This window comes from Scheffersomyces xylosifermentans (genome assembly GCF_036884685.1).
Source record: "Scheffersomyces xylosifermentans strain CBS 12540 chromosome Unknown RJT20scaffold_5, whole genome shotgun sequence".
In the NCBI taxonomy this organism is placed as follows: domain Eukaryota; kingdom Fungi; phylum Ascomycota; class Pichiomycetes; order Serinales; family Debaryomycetaceae; genus Scheffersomyces; species Scheffersomyces xylosifermentans.
Window position 1 is genome coordinate 545277 of NW_027042943.1, and position 17652 is coordinate 562928.

The 17652-nt window shown below is 40.1% G+C and overlaps 4 protein-coding genes across 4 annotated transcripts; 1 reads left to right on the forward strand and 3 right to left on the reverse strand. All coding sequences in view use genetic code 12, as the record gives it.

The window, feature by feature from the left end:
- Positions 1-498: 498 nt before the first annotated feature.
- On the reverse strand, positions 499-2002 carry RJT20DRAFT_128794 (uncharacterized protein). Its single transcript, XM_064917351.1, has 3 exons — positions 1798-2002; positions 1693-1729; positions 499-1599 (listed from the first exon to the last, which is right to left on the reverse strand). The coding sequence occupies exons 1-3, from the start codon at positions 1837-1839 to the stop codon at positions 782-784; spliced, it is 897 nt and encodes a 298-aa protein (XP_064773613.1). The 5' UTR covers positions 1840-2002; the 3' UTR covers positions 499-781.
- A 1043-nt stretch (positions 2003-3045) lies between these two features.
- On the reverse strand, positions 3046-4546 carry RJT20DRAFT_81739 (uncharacterized protein; the record flags this gene model as incomplete). The annotated part of the gene is made up of 2 exons (XM_064921226.1): positions 3046-4286; positions 4360-4546. Coding segments are annotated over 2 exons (1428 nt in total), but the record flags the coding sequence as incomplete, so codon positions are not given.
- A 328-nt stretch (positions 4547-4874) lies between these two features.
- On the forward strand, positions 4875-8869 carry RJT20DRAFT_128798 (uncharacterized protein). The gene has a single exon (XM_064917352.1). It carries the CDS (start codon positions 4923-4925, stop codon positions 8787-8789), a length of 3867 nt encoding a protein of 1288 aa, XP_064773615.1. The 5' UTR covers positions 4875-4922; the 3' UTR covers positions 8790-8869.
- On the reverse strand, positions 8870-14508 carry BNI1 (formin; the record flags this gene model as incomplete). The annotated part of the gene is made up of 2 exons (XM_064919114.1): positions 8870-10746; positions 10863-14508. 2 exons carry the CDS (start codon positions 14506-14508, stop codon positions 8921-8923), a joined length of 5472 nt encoding a protein of 1823 aa, XP_064773616.1. The 3' UTR covers positions 8870-8920.
- Between the last annotated feature and the right edge of the window lie 3144 nt (positions 14509-17652).

The window sequence follows — 17652 nt, forward strand, 5'->3', positions numbered from 1 at the left end:
ACCAGCACCTCAAAATTTGTACACTGAGATGCGACTCCTCTTCTTATTGTACAAAAAAGGGGTGGGGAGGTAATTATGTCCGCCCGGTCGACAGGTATCCTCATTTAAACTGTCACAGATCTGTTGATTCCAAGACTCATTCTATCCATCGAGGAGAAATTCTCGTACATACCATTTGAACAGTTGCAAAAATGCAAATCTTGTGTTTTTTGCAATCGAAACCGAGGCTCTCTTAATGAGGCTCATACAAGGCTGAAACTTAACGATAATGCTGTTGTCAACCCGGATAATTCAGTTGGAACAATTGGTAAATAGCAAATAATCACCGCCACATTGTATAAGTTCCTCGGTTAAACATTGCAAACAACAATTTCTATCCACTTAATTCATCACAATTCCAATATTCTTCTAGTATCTCCTACTGGACCCATCATTATATACGATGGCTGCAATAGAAAGGACTTAAAAGGACGTAAAGGAAAAGAAAAGAAAAGAAAAACGAAGAGGAAATGGAAAAGGAAAAAAAGAGTCAAACGCTACAGAAAATTTTTTTATTTAAATGATTTGGTTGTTGAAGTTGCGCACAAACCACCGGATCTCACTACCGAGGCAAGTTTGGGTTGCGCACGTACTGGTACTTTTTGGTGCATTTATTGAGGGCTCACATTCTATTGAATTAGCTATGGACATGTTACAGATTGTTCCGTATGGGGAGGAAGAATTGGTGGGAATGGGCTGGAAAGGGGTCAGATACGACGCCACCCCAGAGGTGGTTAATTCTCTAAACTTTGATGCCGAAAAAGCTCACTTTCACGAGAATAGTGAACAATAAATGTGCGAGAGCCAAACCACCAATCAAGGTTAAGTACTGTTTATTGGCCACACTGGCGTTTCCATCATTCAAAAGCAAGCAATTCTTGTGAATAATAGGGCTTAACTTGGTGAGGTTACTCAAACCAGTAACTGCACCGCTCACAAGCACTATTATCCACTCCAATATGTTGAGCATCAAGTGGTGCTTTTGGTTACTGATGAAAATCACAATCAAGAAGTTCACGATAGTAATAGGAAACCATAAGATATTCGTGTAGCCGTAGATAGATATCACAGTAGTCAAGGAAATTTTCTGTGGGAACTTGAAAACAAAACTTGTGATCAAAAACAATAAAACAGGAACTACAAGATTGTAGCCATAAAAGAGACTAATGGACTTTGTGAGCAATTCAAAACTGTATTCATACTTCTCTCCGTCTTCTGCATCCGAATGTAACCATTGAGATAATATGTTGGAACCCGTCGAGCTGACAAACATTAAAAATATCAAGGTGCCTGTTATCCAGAAGAACCCGTACAACTCCGTGACATTCTCGTCATCGTCTGCGGTAGCTGAAAACGAGCTATTAAGAGGATTCAATGCTCTTTGTATCTTTCTGAAGAAGGTATCGCTGTCTAGATTGAAGTATGCTCTATAAAAGTTGATTTGAAACATATGTGAGTTGGTGTTCACCGGTATTTGTGGTTGAACTACTTTTGGTCGTAAGGGTTCCAGGGCAGCTGGAGCTGCTGGTTCTGGAATGATGTAAGGTTGCGATGTCATTTCTATGATTTCTGTTAGTATTCTAATTTCTTGGAATTGTGAAAAGCAAGCACCAATTGCTTGTTTCGTTGCTTTGAAAACCGGCTTTTACTTACCATCTGGTTGGATTAAATTGTCATCAAGGAGCGAAGGCTATGATGACATAGATGTTAGTATTGTAATGACTGAGAAACGGATACCTCCAAAGATATGATACGTACCTGCTCGGGACCGTTACCCGGTAGTTTATTATATGAAGCCATTGATGACGTAATTGAACTATTCGACCTAATTGACTTGCAATGGTTAAGAAACAATCACAAAAGAGTAATGAAGAAATCAAACACTTTATTCTTAACCAATTCGTTGTTATCACTTTTTTGGGACGGGGAATATTCACGTGACTCAGGTCGGTTCTGGTGAAATTATTGCAAAATGTGCTGCTGTGGAGGATGTCTACTTGTTGGGGAGTTTTTTTGCAATCGTTTCTTTGGTGGGACAAGGGACTGATGAGGGGAACTGATAAAGGAAACTGATGAAAGTACCTCATTTTAGCTTCGTTCGGTTTGGTCGATGCTAGAAACGGGACCTTTTTCTATGCTGGAGGATGTCTATTTCTTGTGGAGCTTTTTTGCAATCGTTTCTTTGATTCCCTTGGGACTGATGAAAGGACCTCCTTTTAACTTTGAGCGATCGATACTAGAAACGGGATATTTTTCTTTGTTGGTATCGCCAATGAAATGGGTTCTCAGAGCGACTCGCAAGTTGTCGAATTGCAAAAAGGTGGTCGGTTCATAGGTGATTCCTACTTTCTTCGGCAGCCCTTCACTATTACCATGAAAATATGCATTTCCAGAATCCACAACAACTGGAGTAGAACTATTGGACTCTTCAATCAGCTGGTTGAGGTCTTCTTTAACTTCAGTTTGATACCAATTGCTGGAATAGTATGAATCAGGTGAGTTCACCTTCAGGTTTGGATCATCCTCTACCTCGGAGGTATAGATGTCTAATACATCATCTATTGTGGTGGTGGTTACAATTGTGTTTAGCTGGAATTCATTGTGATTGTCATCCTTGGCTTTATTGTTTGAATTCTTGTATTCTTGTGCTTCTTTTCCTCTTTGATGGGTATCTTCCTCAATCTTGTACCTGTTACATGCCTCGAATTTCTTTAGAATTGTAGATGGTGAATGATTCAAATCATGTGAAATGGAGCTTGAGGTGTCATTCTGGTTATTATATCTAATATCAGCATCATATAATGATCCTTTGGGTGATATCCTTTCACTGCTGACCCGATCTTCAAATTCAATATTATTTGCTTGAACTTCAGCAGATACAGATTCTAGGGAAGCTGTCGTTTCTTCTATGAGAATCTTCCTTATTTCATTTTGAGTATCTTCCCTCTTTTCAGAGTACAACATTTCCAGGTCGGGAAGAAGGTTCTTGGGTTTGAAGTCATTGAAGAAGATCGATTCTATCTCCTGTTCACTCAAGTTTCGGGTTTCTGGTACAGTCACCAAAACTATTGTCCCACAGAAACAGCACAATGACAACATCATAAATGCCCATGGTCCCATATGTCTTAGCATTGATGGCAAGACAAGAGCCAGAGCAGTATTTACCACCCAGGATGCACCCATGCAGATAGAGGTACCTTTCGCCCTAGCTGGGCCCGGGAAGATTTCACCAGCATAAAGCCAACTTGTCGATAAAACTGTTGATGAATAAACGGCTGAGATAAATAAGAAGATAGCAAGAACTCCTGAAGCTGGCTCTTCAAACATTTCAAATTGGAATGGCGAGTTTATATCTCCATGTACAGCTTTCTCGCTGTAGACCAACACCAATACCCCAACAGCTAGATATGACCCTCCTAGAATAAACATCCCGAAGGTTAAACAATCCTTTCTCCTAGCACTATCTAGCAAGAACAAGGGAATAAGAGTAAATAGAACTTCCACCATGTAATGGCTTGAGGAATAATAAGCTCTATTGTCTCCATCTATTCCGCAGATGTCACATATGAATAGGAAGTGGTTCTTTAGGATCTGAACGGAGGATAGCTGTACGAAGAATTGGCTAGAAGTCCCAATCAAAGTATGCTTCCAGTACTTCTTACCGAATACCTTATCATATGTACAAGTTCTGATCTCTGGACCAGCCGTGTACGCTTTCAAGACAAAGTCACGGTCATCGTCATGTGTTCGTTTGTGATCTTTAGCAGCTTCTAAACGATTTTGAGACCGCTTTATCTTCACTAGATTTTTGGCAGCTTGAGTCCATTTGGATTGTGATGCCAACCACTTAGGAGATTCTGGCAAGAAGAAGCTTAGAATTAATAAGGCAATGGCTGGTAAGGCTTCGATTCCCCAAGCATACTTGAAGGAATACTCGTCTTTTATTAGTAGTTGGAATGCATAGGTCACAAAGTACATCAACAACCCTGCAATTGCAGAGTTCAACTGAACAAAGGAGATTGAAGAACCCTTCTTTTCCAGTGGAATTGTTTCCGAAAGGTAAATTGGAATCACTGCTGAAAGAAACCCCATTGACATGCCTTTGAAAAGACGTCCTAACACAATTAAGTATATGTAAGGCAGAAAGAAGGAGCAAATGGAACCCCCAATCCAGCATACTCCAGCAACCTGGAAGCTTCTTATACATCCAAGAGCATCACAGAATACTCCACAAATTATACAGCCAACTGGCTTGAGTCAGTACTATATTTGCATTAATCATTTTACCAGTCCAAGGAATAGTCGTAACTTTATACATACCAACTGCTCCGATCCCATTCGAAGACATCACCATTGCATTTTCCCAGCTTGATATTTCTCCGAAATAGCTTTTAAACTGAGGCGACAGAAGAAGTGTAGTCCAGGATGATGATTCCATTCCTAGCAAGATTCCACATATTGCCACGATAGAGGTTATACCATATATGTTATATACTTTCAACGCCATAGTCGATTTTTTCCAATTTTCTTCTGAAATTTCACTATTTTTATCCTTGCGTCTTCAAACAACCACACTAACCTAAATAATCACTATTGAAGTACCAACAATATAATACTCTATACCAATACCTAATAAACAACACATCAACATCATCAAATAAAATCCAAATGGCTGCAACAAAAAATTACCCGCTTATCTTTTTTTTACAGCCAAAAAAACCTTAACTATGAGACAGCACTATCTGCAGTCACCGATGGCGGCTAAGGATTATGGATTCCCTTTTTGGATGGTCTTATGATTTATAGCATTGATGTTCTTTCTTGGATTAGTGGTAAAGATTAGCAATTGCAGTACCTAAAGAGTACAAGGAACTAGAGGGAGTATGGACTTAGACGGTCCCAGAATTTCGAGCTTGGAAAAAGCTTTAACAGAGGGAAATGTGTCCAATGGTGATGTAACTGATGTTAAGTATATAAAGAAGACGCTTTTGCATTCACCAATAATAACCAATATCTTTCCTCGGTTCAATGTCCAGGTCAATAAACCATTCAAGGGACTCTCAAGTCAATCGTTTAATGACGAAGAGTACCAGGTCTTGATCCCCAATGAAGAAGACTCGCAATTGGACGCGTTCAGCGAGGATGAAAATGACGACGACTTGTTTGAAGACATGCTGGACACAATTCGCAAGGAAAATACTCCAACGGAGGTTACAACAAGGCCAGTGCTTAAGACCATCAAGGTGTTGATAAAAACAAGGTCTTTATTGATCAACGGCATCGACTTTCCTACAAAAACAGAAATACGAGCTTCGTGTATTGTAAAGGGAATTTCGCTGGGAGACGCTGGAAATGTTGAAGAAGACTCTTTATTGATATCATTGAAATCTGGATTCTTATTATTGATACGATTGTTTTATGTACCGAGATATTATAAGGACTCTGACTACCTGTTACAAACAGTAGGTCCAGTTCGACAGGATGGAACTTCCGTCTTCAAACCATTCATTGTTCAATGGTGGGACACATCTAGCAATCAAATACTACCCACACTTGATTGTTCAGGATACTCATTGAGCTCAAATAGGTCCGGATTATCTGTAGTTTCCGCCTCAGCAAGTAGGTCTTTCAGGATCTACCAAACACAGCATACAAATCATGGTCTACTGTTCAAGAAGCACTTCAATGTTGGAGTCGATGGATTAATTCTCCATTCATGCTTTGCAGAACCCTTTGATAGGAACAAAATAGAACACCACAATATCTTTATGACCTTAGTATTCACAGAATTCCGAAGACTTGTAATAAACTTGTTTTCGTGGTCAAGTACAGAGGGAATTGGGCTGAGCTTTTCCAAATCCGCTTTACCTTTGGACAACAGTTTTCCCATCCCCGTCTTCGTTGTTCCGTTAGGTAGCAATGCAAGTTTTCTATTTGTCTCGGCTGATGAGGTGATAATTGTCACAATACATGAAATCATGTCTGCTGGATATGGATTTAAGCGCAGCCAATCACCTTGGAAAGGCTCATTCCCAACGTCTTATTATGTCCCCAGCACTAGAATTTCAGCCATAAGTAACTCCAAGGAAGATGAAATTTTGATTGCTGCAGATAACGGTCTAATTTATTCTATGATAATTACTGACAATGAAGTAAAGTTGACAACTCCAATCATCAAAATTGCAGATACAGCCTCTGTTTTCTCTTTGGAAAGTGTGGCAGATGGGTATAATTTGATATACGCATCAGATACTGGTTCCAACAAGGACCTCTTGGTAACTCATTTGTTTGATGAATCGGATGTAAATAACGCTCTGGAAGCTTCCGATGTACCATACAGTGATGCCAAGCTTGTAAAAGACTTTAAGAACTGGTCGCCTTTGCTTGATATCTCAATAGTTGATTCAGGCAAGCAGGGAAGCTCAGTTTACCAAGAGCAACAGGAACTTTGGGGAATATCTGGTGTCGGAAAGAAAATGAAGCTTACGCACTTCAGGTATGGCTATGCAGCAATACGAAAGGGAAATACTTATGATAAATTGAGAAAAGCCAACGTAATATTCCCATTTGAGGCCAATGATTCTCAGTTCTTGCTTTGTAGTTTTCCCTTCGAGTCAATATTGCTTGAATTCCAAGTTAATTCGGCAGAGACGTTTGCAGAGATTGAAAATTCAGGTATCATCACAGAAGAGAAGACACTATATCTTACACACCTTGAAACCGAGGAAGGTAATTTCGTATTACAAGTTACTCCTAGCCAGATCCTAGTCTCAGATTTGGCAGGAAATAGTTTTCAACAACTGACAGAGAAGACTTTACTATTTTGTCATAGTTTCAAACAGTACTTGGTACTTTTGGCAGACAATTCTTCAGGCGAAGTGTCTCTCGAATTATACGAAATTAATCCCAGAATATTTTCCCAGCCATCAGAATTTGAAGGTGAACTCTTGGAGTCGTTGCACACCTATTCCATTCCATTTCAACCATCGCTTTCAAAGATTTTCCATGCACAAAACGAGCTTTATCTCCTTGTGGGCAGTTTTGAAGGACAACTATTTGTTTACAAAGACGTACTTAATTCATATAATCTAGAACCGATGGCAATTTCTTTATCTGACTTCAATCCCTATAAGAGAGAGAGTCGAATAATTGATAATTTGCTTATACCCGAGGATATAATACAAAGCAAGGATCTGATATACATAGGTACAAGAGATGGACATTACATTAATCTATCATTGGGAGATTTCCATAACATTACCTGTCATTCATTCCTTAAACTTTCAAACACAGCGATAAGGTTCTCGCCAGTACGGGATGATTCTAATTTCATCTTCATATACGCGAAAAGTTTGTGGCTTTTGAATCTTTATGACTCAGTATACCCTACAAAAGTTCATTTTGACGAAAAGTATGACAGGTCTATTTCAGCAGTAGCACAAGTACCATTACTTTTGCCGAAAGATGACTGTAGCAAGTATTTCGCCTTCATCAGAGATGATGGTCTTCTGGTTGGCTCAATTTCCACATTTGGCGATGCTAATGTCAGACAAATAGCTATACCTGAAGCTGCGAAGAAGATACAATACTTAGAACATCTTTCTATGTTTATCATCTTGTTCCACTCTTCTACTAATAAGGGAAGGCTAAAGTTTTTTGACAGGAAATCCTTCAGATTTCTCAAACACAAGGAGGGGACAATTAAATCCAAAGAGGAGGAATCCATATTTGCTGACAACGAGTTCCCTACCTCAGCATGTGTCTGGTCCATTAAGAGAAATGACAGAGTCTTTAAGAATGTTTTAATTGGATCCACAATAGAAGAGGAAGCCGAGGATGGATCTCAATCTAGGCCCAAAATTATTAAAGGCTCTTTCAAAGTTGTTGATGTTTCAAAAACTCGCAGCCTGGAGGACCAACCTGGATATTTAAAAGTTACAGAACTCACTTCTTTTGAGTATAGTGGACCAATCTCCAACATCATGCAAATAGATTCAGCAATAATATTCTCCAGTAAAAACACCATTTGCTACACCGCCTACGATATCGATAAAAAGCGCCTTAAACCCGTCACCAATTTGGCTACCCTTCCAAGTGATATTACTTCAATGGTTGTCGAAGAAGACAACCAGGTCTTGGTTTCCACAAGGTTGGATTCAATTTACCAATTTGCATACTATCCAGACGAGGACGGTAGTGACACTTTAAGGTGCGTATCAAGTGACCCATTGCCAAACAATTTCATTAACCAAGCCAAATTGGGATCCAAGATATTTGCGGGTGATAAAATGCATTCATCTGTATCAATAATTGATGCCGATCAAAACAAGTACTCAAGTAGAGTGAATTTCAGAATGACAAGTATTCCAAGGGTTTTCTCCGCCAAATTTGAAAGTGCTTGGACGCAAGATAGTAATACAGATGATCGTGGAGAGCTTCAGCACGAGAACAAGAAAAGTCTAGTCTTATGCGTTGGTGTGAGCGGTGAAGTCAGTTGCATTAGAGCTGTGTCAGGAGAAGGAGACGAACTTCGCTTGCTTGCAACCAAGATGCTCAAAGGCGATCAAAGAAAAATTTCATTGGAAGATCAAGTAAGAAAGTTGGATATCCCATTCGCTAACAAAGTTAGCGGGACAGGCCTATTATCTATAAACAAGCCTAGATTTGACTACAAGGGAAACAGAGGAACACTTATAGATTATGATTTAGATGAAATATCCGCCATATGTAATATCAATGTCTCAATTTAGGAGTGGGTATACGATAGCGACGATTATGAATCAATGAAATTAAATTACCTATTCTATATAGACAAGAAATGAAGACAATAAATATTACTATATATAATATAACCTTATAACTTTGTATGACAGTACATCCATTATTCAATCGTACTCTCCGTATTTTTCTCATCTTTCGATTCCACTTCAGATAAATTATTTTGGGATGACAGTGCACTATAATCTTCACCCATTTCAACGTTGGATATCTTTCTTCTGAGTCTTTCTTGTCTGAATTTCTGAGCTGCTGTAAGTCTTTCGCTAGAGTTGTTTTCACCAGCACCTCTCAATTCCTGAAGCAAGCTTCTGGCTCTGAATCCTAAATCTGTATCGGTCCGTGGATCATCTGAATCCATCTCTGTTAGGTCGGTGACTGAGCCAGTCTCAACCGGTGTAGTATTGATTTCTTCTTCTGCAGATTCAAACTTCTCCTCCTCAGGAGAGTTACCTCTTGATTTATCCTTTAATGGTGAAGATGCAGACTTTTTCTGATTTTCGAACAATTGCTTCCTCATGAGAGCTCTTTTACGTGCCGACGTCGGTTCTCCTTTTGGAGGACCAGCAGCTTTCAACTTTTCAAGTAAAGAATCCATCACATTTGAATCAGAATCAGCATCTTCATCTCCACTTTGTTCTGTTTTGATTTCTGGTCTTATTGGTGTTTCAAGAAGCTTTTTCCTTTGTTCATAAATTCTTACTTCTTCTTCTCTCTTGAGATTTTCTTTTTGTACTCTCTTGAAGTCTCTGATGAAATTAGAGAATTTTGAAATAAACGAGTTCTTAACAAAGCTGTCGCTAGGATCTTCCCCAAAATATCTCATTAAAGTATCAAATTCTTTCATAGTATAGTTCGATTGATCAACAAGCAATTCGCTCTTTCTTTTTGCACGTGAAAGGTTTGGTAAAACGACCTTCAAAACTCTATCTTGAGGGTGGAAATGTGTTAAATCACTTAAATTACCAACATCAATGGAATTCTGAACGTTTTTGATCGATTGAGAATATTCTTTACAATCATTTCCAATGGCTTCAATGGAGAATTTGGAGATATCATGACATTTGGACAACTCCTCCATAAAATTCAATGTTTCAGGGTATTGTGTTCTTATGATCTTCTCAACATAGTGCAAAAAGGTCATACTATTCTTGTCATCTTTCATAAAACTTAATCTTTGTAAGGAGCTCAACCTGAATCCTTGGGCTTGCTTTGTTGAGTCATTCATGTAGTTTCCAACGGTCAAAATGATTTCAAACACGTTTTTCAAATGTTTGGACGATCTAATAGACTCTACGGTTTCATCAATGGACCTCAACTTGGCAACAAGATCTTCATAATCTTTTTCATAGTTGGCAATTACGTTTAAAGCTCTTATTCTAGATTTCCAGTAATGTTGCAAGTTGTAGATCAATTCTAAGTAGATTCTGTCGGGTCTCTGCAATTCGTTTGGATCTTTGTCTGGTTTGCTTGGTTCATCTAATTTGTGGTCCGTTGAGTAGGGTTCGAAATTCCTAGCTAAGGTGTTTGTGACCTCTACTATTTCATCCTTGCCGAAAAACTCCAACACAGCGTGATTGTTGATAACGTCCTTGTCACATCTCAATACCTTGGCAATTAATTCCTCATCAGATAAATTATTAAAAGAATGGAGATTGATACTGAATTGCTGGGAAACATCTCGAGACAAGAAGGTGACTTTATCAATCTCTTCTTTCTTTTTAGTTGCCAACTTCTTGATCTCTTTAGCTGCAAAGAAGAGTTCAATTTCATCGAAAACACCCTTCGTCTTCAACTCTGAAGCAAGTGTATCCGTACGAGTCTCTTTCCAGAATGAATTTGCAGAACTATTATCAATTTTTTCCCAATGCAATTGCTTCAACTTCCTTTTAGGTCTTGGGAAGTTATCAAATTGACTTGGAGCCCTTTCGACTGGAAATGCAACTACGTTCTTAGACTTTCCAATCGAAGAAGACAAAGGTGGAGGAGGAGGGGGGGGGGTGGAGGAGGAGGGGGAGGTATAGATCCATTTCCAGTTGTTGAGGGACCACCAAGAATTCCTGGTAAAGGAGGAGGAGGAGGAGGTGGTGGTGGCGGAGGTGGTGCTCCACTGCCAATGGTCTTAGCACTGCCGAATAAATCTGGCAAGGGAGGAGGTGGAGGAGGTGGCGGTGGAGGTGGAGGTGCTTGGCCCTCAGTAGCAGGAGTAGCATCCTTCGTCTTAACTTCTGGCTGATCTTCCACAGAATCTTGAAATTCATCAGCTGTAGTACTTTCACTTGTATCATCAATAGCTGCAGTTTTATTAACCTTAGAACTCAATTCTTGAAGAAACTTAGGATCCATTCCACCAATGGTAGTCTTGCGGTGATTCCTATAATCTCTTGCGGATCCGCCAGAACTCCTTACTACATCTCCCGAAGTTTCTTGTTTAACCTTTCCAGTCATATACTTGGCTTCTAATCTTTCCAAAGCCTCCTTTGACAGCTCCTTTGACAGCTTCTTCGAAGATTTTTTCTTCTTAGATCCATCATGATCAGACAACTGTCTGTTAAGCTCACTTTTAAGTTTCTTGACTTCTTCAAGTTCCTCTTGAATCTTCTTTTTAATAGATGGATCAACATATTCTGCTGGTGTTTCAAAGGTGAACTCGGATTCATCTGAGTCGCCGTAGTTAAAATCTATGTTAAAGTCATCAAAGTTATGCTCAAGTTCCCTCAAGCGTTCCATTGCAAGAAATTTCTGCTTGTTGAACATAGCACTATTGTTAAACTTCATGATATCATTTGACTCACTTTGTAAGGAAGAAAGCTTCTTTCTTAAATTGTCAAGCTTGACGAGATCGTCTCCACGAACAGGTCTCCTCGGGGATGAAAACTGAGAGTGATCTTCGAATCCACTCTCATCATCGTCTTCATCCTCATTGGAAGAATCAGTTTCGGACTCTTCGACTTCTGGCTCTGAGGGAAGCTCAGAGATAACTTCATTTTTATGACCATGCCCTGAACCGTTATTCAACCTACCAGGTCCATTTTTATTACTAAGATTATCCGCATCGGCTGGGTCTACGTAAGTTTCAAACTCGGTCATTTCCAATTCTCTAGCCATATTTTCAATATCATCCATCTGATCTCTGAGAGCTCTCAATCTGGAGCTAGGTTCGACCAGAGTACCAAATTGTCTATTATCATCCTTGTATTCGGCATTTCTTCTCCTTATTTGGTTCTGCAAACGTTGAACGAGTTCCTCATTCGTTGTTTTTATGGAAAGTGTTGTCTTGCCATTGCCTTTTTCAATTAAGGTGGAAGTATCTGAAATACGATTGTTGTTATTACTTAACAGAATTAACAACTCTCTCATCTCGAGTTCTTGCTCTTGTTTCTCTTTGAGATGCTTTCTTTTCAACTCTTCTAATTCGTTGGTCAATTCTTCATTCATTCTTCTCGATCTTAAGAGAACACTTTCTTGTTCTCTAACTTCATTATTTAGCCTTGTAATTAAGCCATCGGCACCCATCGATATTTGTCTTGACATTTCGTCTCTCTCTGCTGTAGCCTCTTCAGCGATCTTTTTATAGTTTTTGGACTCTGCAACTGCTTTTCTGTAGAGGTCGTCAGTAGTCAACCCAGAGTACAATCTGTTTATAGCGATTCCAACGGCGGTATCGTCATTCGTTGTGTGTGCCATGGATATATTCTGTATTAATCCATCCAATAGCCTAAGACTCCTTATCATATCTTGAGCGTTGTCCTTCTTCTCGGTTTGATTCATGAATAAGTGTTGGATGGCACTCACGAAGAATCCTTGTGCTTCACTATTTTTGACACTATCCCATAAAGACTGCACCAAAGAAACAGGATTGTTGAAGTCTAAATCCTCGTTAACTTGAGCACGACTCTTGAGCTCGTCTTCATCATTTTCTGCCTTGTCTAGATAGTTGCTACATTGTTGGTTGAGGGCCTCGTATCCCAATTCTTTGAATTTAACAAACAATCGTTCTAATCCAGCAGCATTGAATTGGGCTCTCAAATGAATTCTTACTCTGTAGTCCACTCCGTAATCTACGATTGTGTTGATCAAAAGCATAGTTCCAAGACAATACTCCATCAAATGATTCTCTAAGGATGATGTAGAAGTACCTTTCGTCCCCGCAATTGCTGTCCTGAATTCCTCAGAGGCTCCCACGAGCGAGTTCATATACTTTCCTTTACCATCTATTGTCTTTTCAACAAGTCGTATCCAAAGTTCAAATCGTTTATATTGCTCTGGAGCAGGTGGTCTCCTCACAAGTTGTTTACGACCATTATTAATGGGAGCTTTGCTCACCTCGCTATCAAACTCGAAGTGAGCCTTGCTAGGGATTGAGTCCAAAGCTTTAAGGATTTTATGGTACTTGCTCTGATTCTCGCCGTCCTTCGACTGGTAGTATGCTATCATGAATGTAAGGGTCTCTCCAGCAATATTTCTTGTTATGATACGGGGCGAAAGAAGAGATCCAGAAACTGCGTTTACATATAGATCCACATCAGTTTTCACTCTTTCAGCTCCAAGCTTCTGATTCATCATACACTTCAAAGCTGTAAGAGTGTTAAATTCTCTGTCAAATATATCATCATTGATGTCGAAAGAGTCACTCTCAGAGATTTCTTGCTGCAACTTGAGTAAGTATGAAGAGAGTAGAACATCACCTTGACAATCATAGATGAAGTTTCGCACCCATGAAATTCTTTCTGTACGCAAAGAGACCCAGAGCTTCTTTAGTTGTTCTGCAGAAATACTCTTAGCCATCAAGAGCTTGGAAAAGTAAGCTGGCGTTGCTGTTTCATCCTTATTTTGTGTTACTCTTTCATTTCTTTGATGCTCCGTTAAAGCATCTTGATAGATAAGCATCCATTTCTTATCAGGAGAAAAGTTTACCATTTCTTGCTTAGCGGTCGCTGGAAGTGACTTGAAATCACGCTTTTCCATAAGCTCTCTAAATAAGCGATCAATCTCATATATAGAGGATGGCTTTTCTAGTACGAAGCCTTTTCCATTCAGAAGTGTGTGTGTATCATTAGTATGCGTGAAGGAAATAGATGGCTTCGAAATAGAGGAGCCTAATGAGGAAATGGAAGCCGTCGTAGACTTCCGACTAAGGGATCCGTTGAGATGGGGTGGAGGAGGAGGTGGCCGAGATGCGGTGGATGTCAGACCAGACTTTGATTTGGATGTTGGTGTATCATATGGATTGGACACTGACAGGAGACTATAAGTGGAGGCGTGTCTTGAATGGTTTGAATTTGTTACTTGAGAATTAGGGACAATCGTGGATAAGTTGGAACGATTAGTTGGGGTTTTGGTTAATATATTTCCATAACTTTGCCTTCGTCCGTGGCCCGTCTGGTTGGTGTTAGTCGTTCCACCGCTGAGGATAGAAGCGGAATCTGTCAGGGATGTGTCGCTGAAGGTGTCATTAGTGCTATGTCTATCACGGGGTTTCCTAAGTGAGAAAAAGGAAGATGACGATGTTCTGATGCCATTATTGCCATTATTGCTATTGTTGGCGTTGTTGATGATGTGTTCTGGATGAGGAGAGAGTTCTCCACTGTTTGAATGTCCAGCTCTGTAGGCACGAGAGTTGTTTAGTTCGTCACTAATCCTATCGTTAAGATGAGACGATGCCGACAACGAATCAACCGGTTTTCTTCTCATGGTGGAGTTATTAGATGTGTGCCTGGAAGAGTTGATGAACGGAACTCAATTTGGTATATTGTAGTTAGTTGTCTATTATAGACAAAGTGGTATACTGAAACAGAGATACGATGCAAAAATGATTATGGGTTGGGGAATGGTAGATCCGGAGTTGTATCTACTGAACTGCTTAGATGGTTAATACCAGATTTTTATGCTATACCAGTGCCACTTGGTTAAAGGGTTGATGGTTGATGTCAAATATCGCTGTGACAATGAACCGAAGCAAGAGCTTAATGAAGACCTACTGAGGCGCTTAGGTTGTAAGTTGGATGGATGTGACCGCAAAATCGGGATCTTGTCGTATACAAACCTACAGCAGTCCGGCAGCAGTCGTTAGTTCAATAATAGATGAAACCGCCTTGTTCTTTCTAGTATGGATCGAGATTGCAGATTTAATCGACACCACGAAACGTCCTGCCAAAGGAAGTAGGCAACGGATCTCAGGGACTCGGTCGCTTCTAGCACGTCGGGAGGAAGTCGCTGATTGACGGGAACCGTGCGAGATGCTGACGACGAGCAGAGTGTGGTCAGACGGGGGGATGCACTCTGAAACAATGATGGTGTTATGCCTGGTGGTCGGCAAAAACCTTTGAAACCAAATCTACGAATACACGCACGCCGATAGTTGTAGAGTGTATATTGGTGGGTAGGGAGGGAGGTAGGGGAGAGGGAGAGGGATTGTAGGGAGAGACTAGGGAGAGATTAGGGCGAGAATAGGGAGAGAACGGAGAGAGCAACAGGGAGAGTGGGAAGGATAGAATGGTGAGAGTTGGAACAGAATGGAGAGCATACGAGGAGAATAGGGAGACCAATAGAGAGCCCCAACGGGGCAAAGAGAGAGGAGTAACTGGGAACTGTGCGTAAAATTTACTGGGAATGGGAGTGTGTGTTTGTATGTGTGTATATGGGTGTGTGCGGAAGATTTGGGATTTGACTTGAAAAGAGTGCGTGGTGACTACAAGAGTGCGAGTGTTACTACTGTTTAGCGAGAACTCCTACTGAATTTTATGTGAGACATAAGTTCTCACTAATTTTATTCCACTGAGAACGTTTAGGAGAGATAGTAGTGTTTATTTGGGCGTTACAAATAGAGACTACCGCGCGCGGTACGGCAACAAAACGTACTAATCTTACCGTACTACTACCACCACAATGAAACCTCTGAGGCGGAAGCGTAGGGAAGCTCGAACAGGGAACGAAATATTAGAGATCAAGAAAATTGGGATTGTTGTTCGAGATGCAATCTAATATGAGAGATAGAAATCGAAAGAAATCGAAAGAATAGGAAAGAACGGAAAGATAAGAATAGCCCAAGAATAAAGCTATCGCTAAGAAAATGGGTGGATAAATAAGATTTGTCGTCTTACGAGAATGAGAGACAGATTACATGAGAATGCAGTTTGGTGACAGTTTTGTGGATAACCATTAAAGAATTGATTGGTTGTATACTTCATACCAATTATCTTCTTTCTGCTTTTTCCACTAACTCATTACTTGTTACCAATATAATTACCCTCGCCATTACCGTTCCCTGTCGAAAAACCAGTACAAACTGTCATCTCAATTACATCTCTCGCTATTTCGTAGGCACTCCTTTAACCTCCGATTATACTCAGTCGCTAGCTACCGGAATAGCCGTACATTCAGTGACACGGACAATAAAAAAAAATACTTTCTGCACGTAAATCGCATACACTAATAATATTATATTTATTAACGTTGTTAGAATCGTTAAGGGTACCCTTAACTAAGAATTCTCAGCAAGCCTTGATAAACACGTATGCAACATTGTAATTTTAATAGGGCACCCAGATCATAATAGCCAATGTGGGTCGTCTTAGACCCCACTTCAGCCAAATCAACTCGCTTGCTGATGAAATCTCATACAATAAACGTAACGCATTCACACAATAAATACAATACCACGCGACCACGAATCCAGGGAATTACATCCAAGTGGAATCCCATTTCGTCACGTCTGTAACCAACGAAAAGTGGAACAAATGGAATAACGCTGGCCATTAGTTTCCTTTTTAGTCCCATCAGCCCTTGCACATTACGACGTGCATAATTCCGGGGGTCTCACTTCTCAACCGAAATCTTCGCTAAAATTCAAATTCCTCCCCAAAAATTTCTAGGCGTCGGTATTTCATTGACTTACGTTTCCCCGTTTTAGGCATAAAAGCCCTTTTCCTTTCTCTGACGAGCATATCATACGGTACGGATCCAGAGATGTTAACAATCCGAATCCCACCCGTACCATTCGTGAACGCGTTTGAGGCGTGCAGAGAAGATGTCTTCCTGCTGCCTTCGTTTAACTCTGGTGGGGCCAGTCACTGTAAAGTCTCATTGAAGTCTCAGTATGTGCAATCTCACGTCTCATTTAGTTACTGAATCGAGCATATTCTCTCGGTAGGGATGGAATTAGAGAGCAGTTTAATTTGTCAGGCTGCGTAGGGCGACTTTACTGAGACGTTCTCGGGATGTCTCGCTAGAGGTTGATTAGGCTCGTAATGGTCAACAGACTCTACATGGATAAGTTACTTTGAACTATAGAGCAGTTTTAACGCTTAGAATAGCTGCAATCACAACTCCCAGTAAGGAGGTGATATGACTAGTCGCTGAAGCAGATCTGCTGGCCAAGTCAAAAGATGCAGCAATAAAGTTTTTTTGGAGCCCTGGAATGCTTCGCAAGCAAAAAGAAGTCTAATATTAGGCCATTGTCCTATGGAATTTGATATAACCTTTTGTTGCTGGTATTACTCTCTTCCGAAGATTGCATCATTTATTTCGGCCAAGCTTTGATTTAAAATTGCAAGGAACAGAAGATAAATTAGTTTGTAACACGTAACAACAATCTAAGGAGTGGATTTCGCAGCCAAAGACAATAAAGATGCCTTTCTGCTCCATTATAAGTCGAATAGCAGAATTCTATTATTAGATCAAAGGGATCACTATTTAGCATCGAACTTCTACATTCTAACACTACAACAAATTCATTAATTTCTTCTAATATGGGCTCTAAATCGTCTATTTACTCGTAACATACAACCTTTACTTCCGCTCTTATAGTCTATATCCCCTACGCTGACAGATCTCATT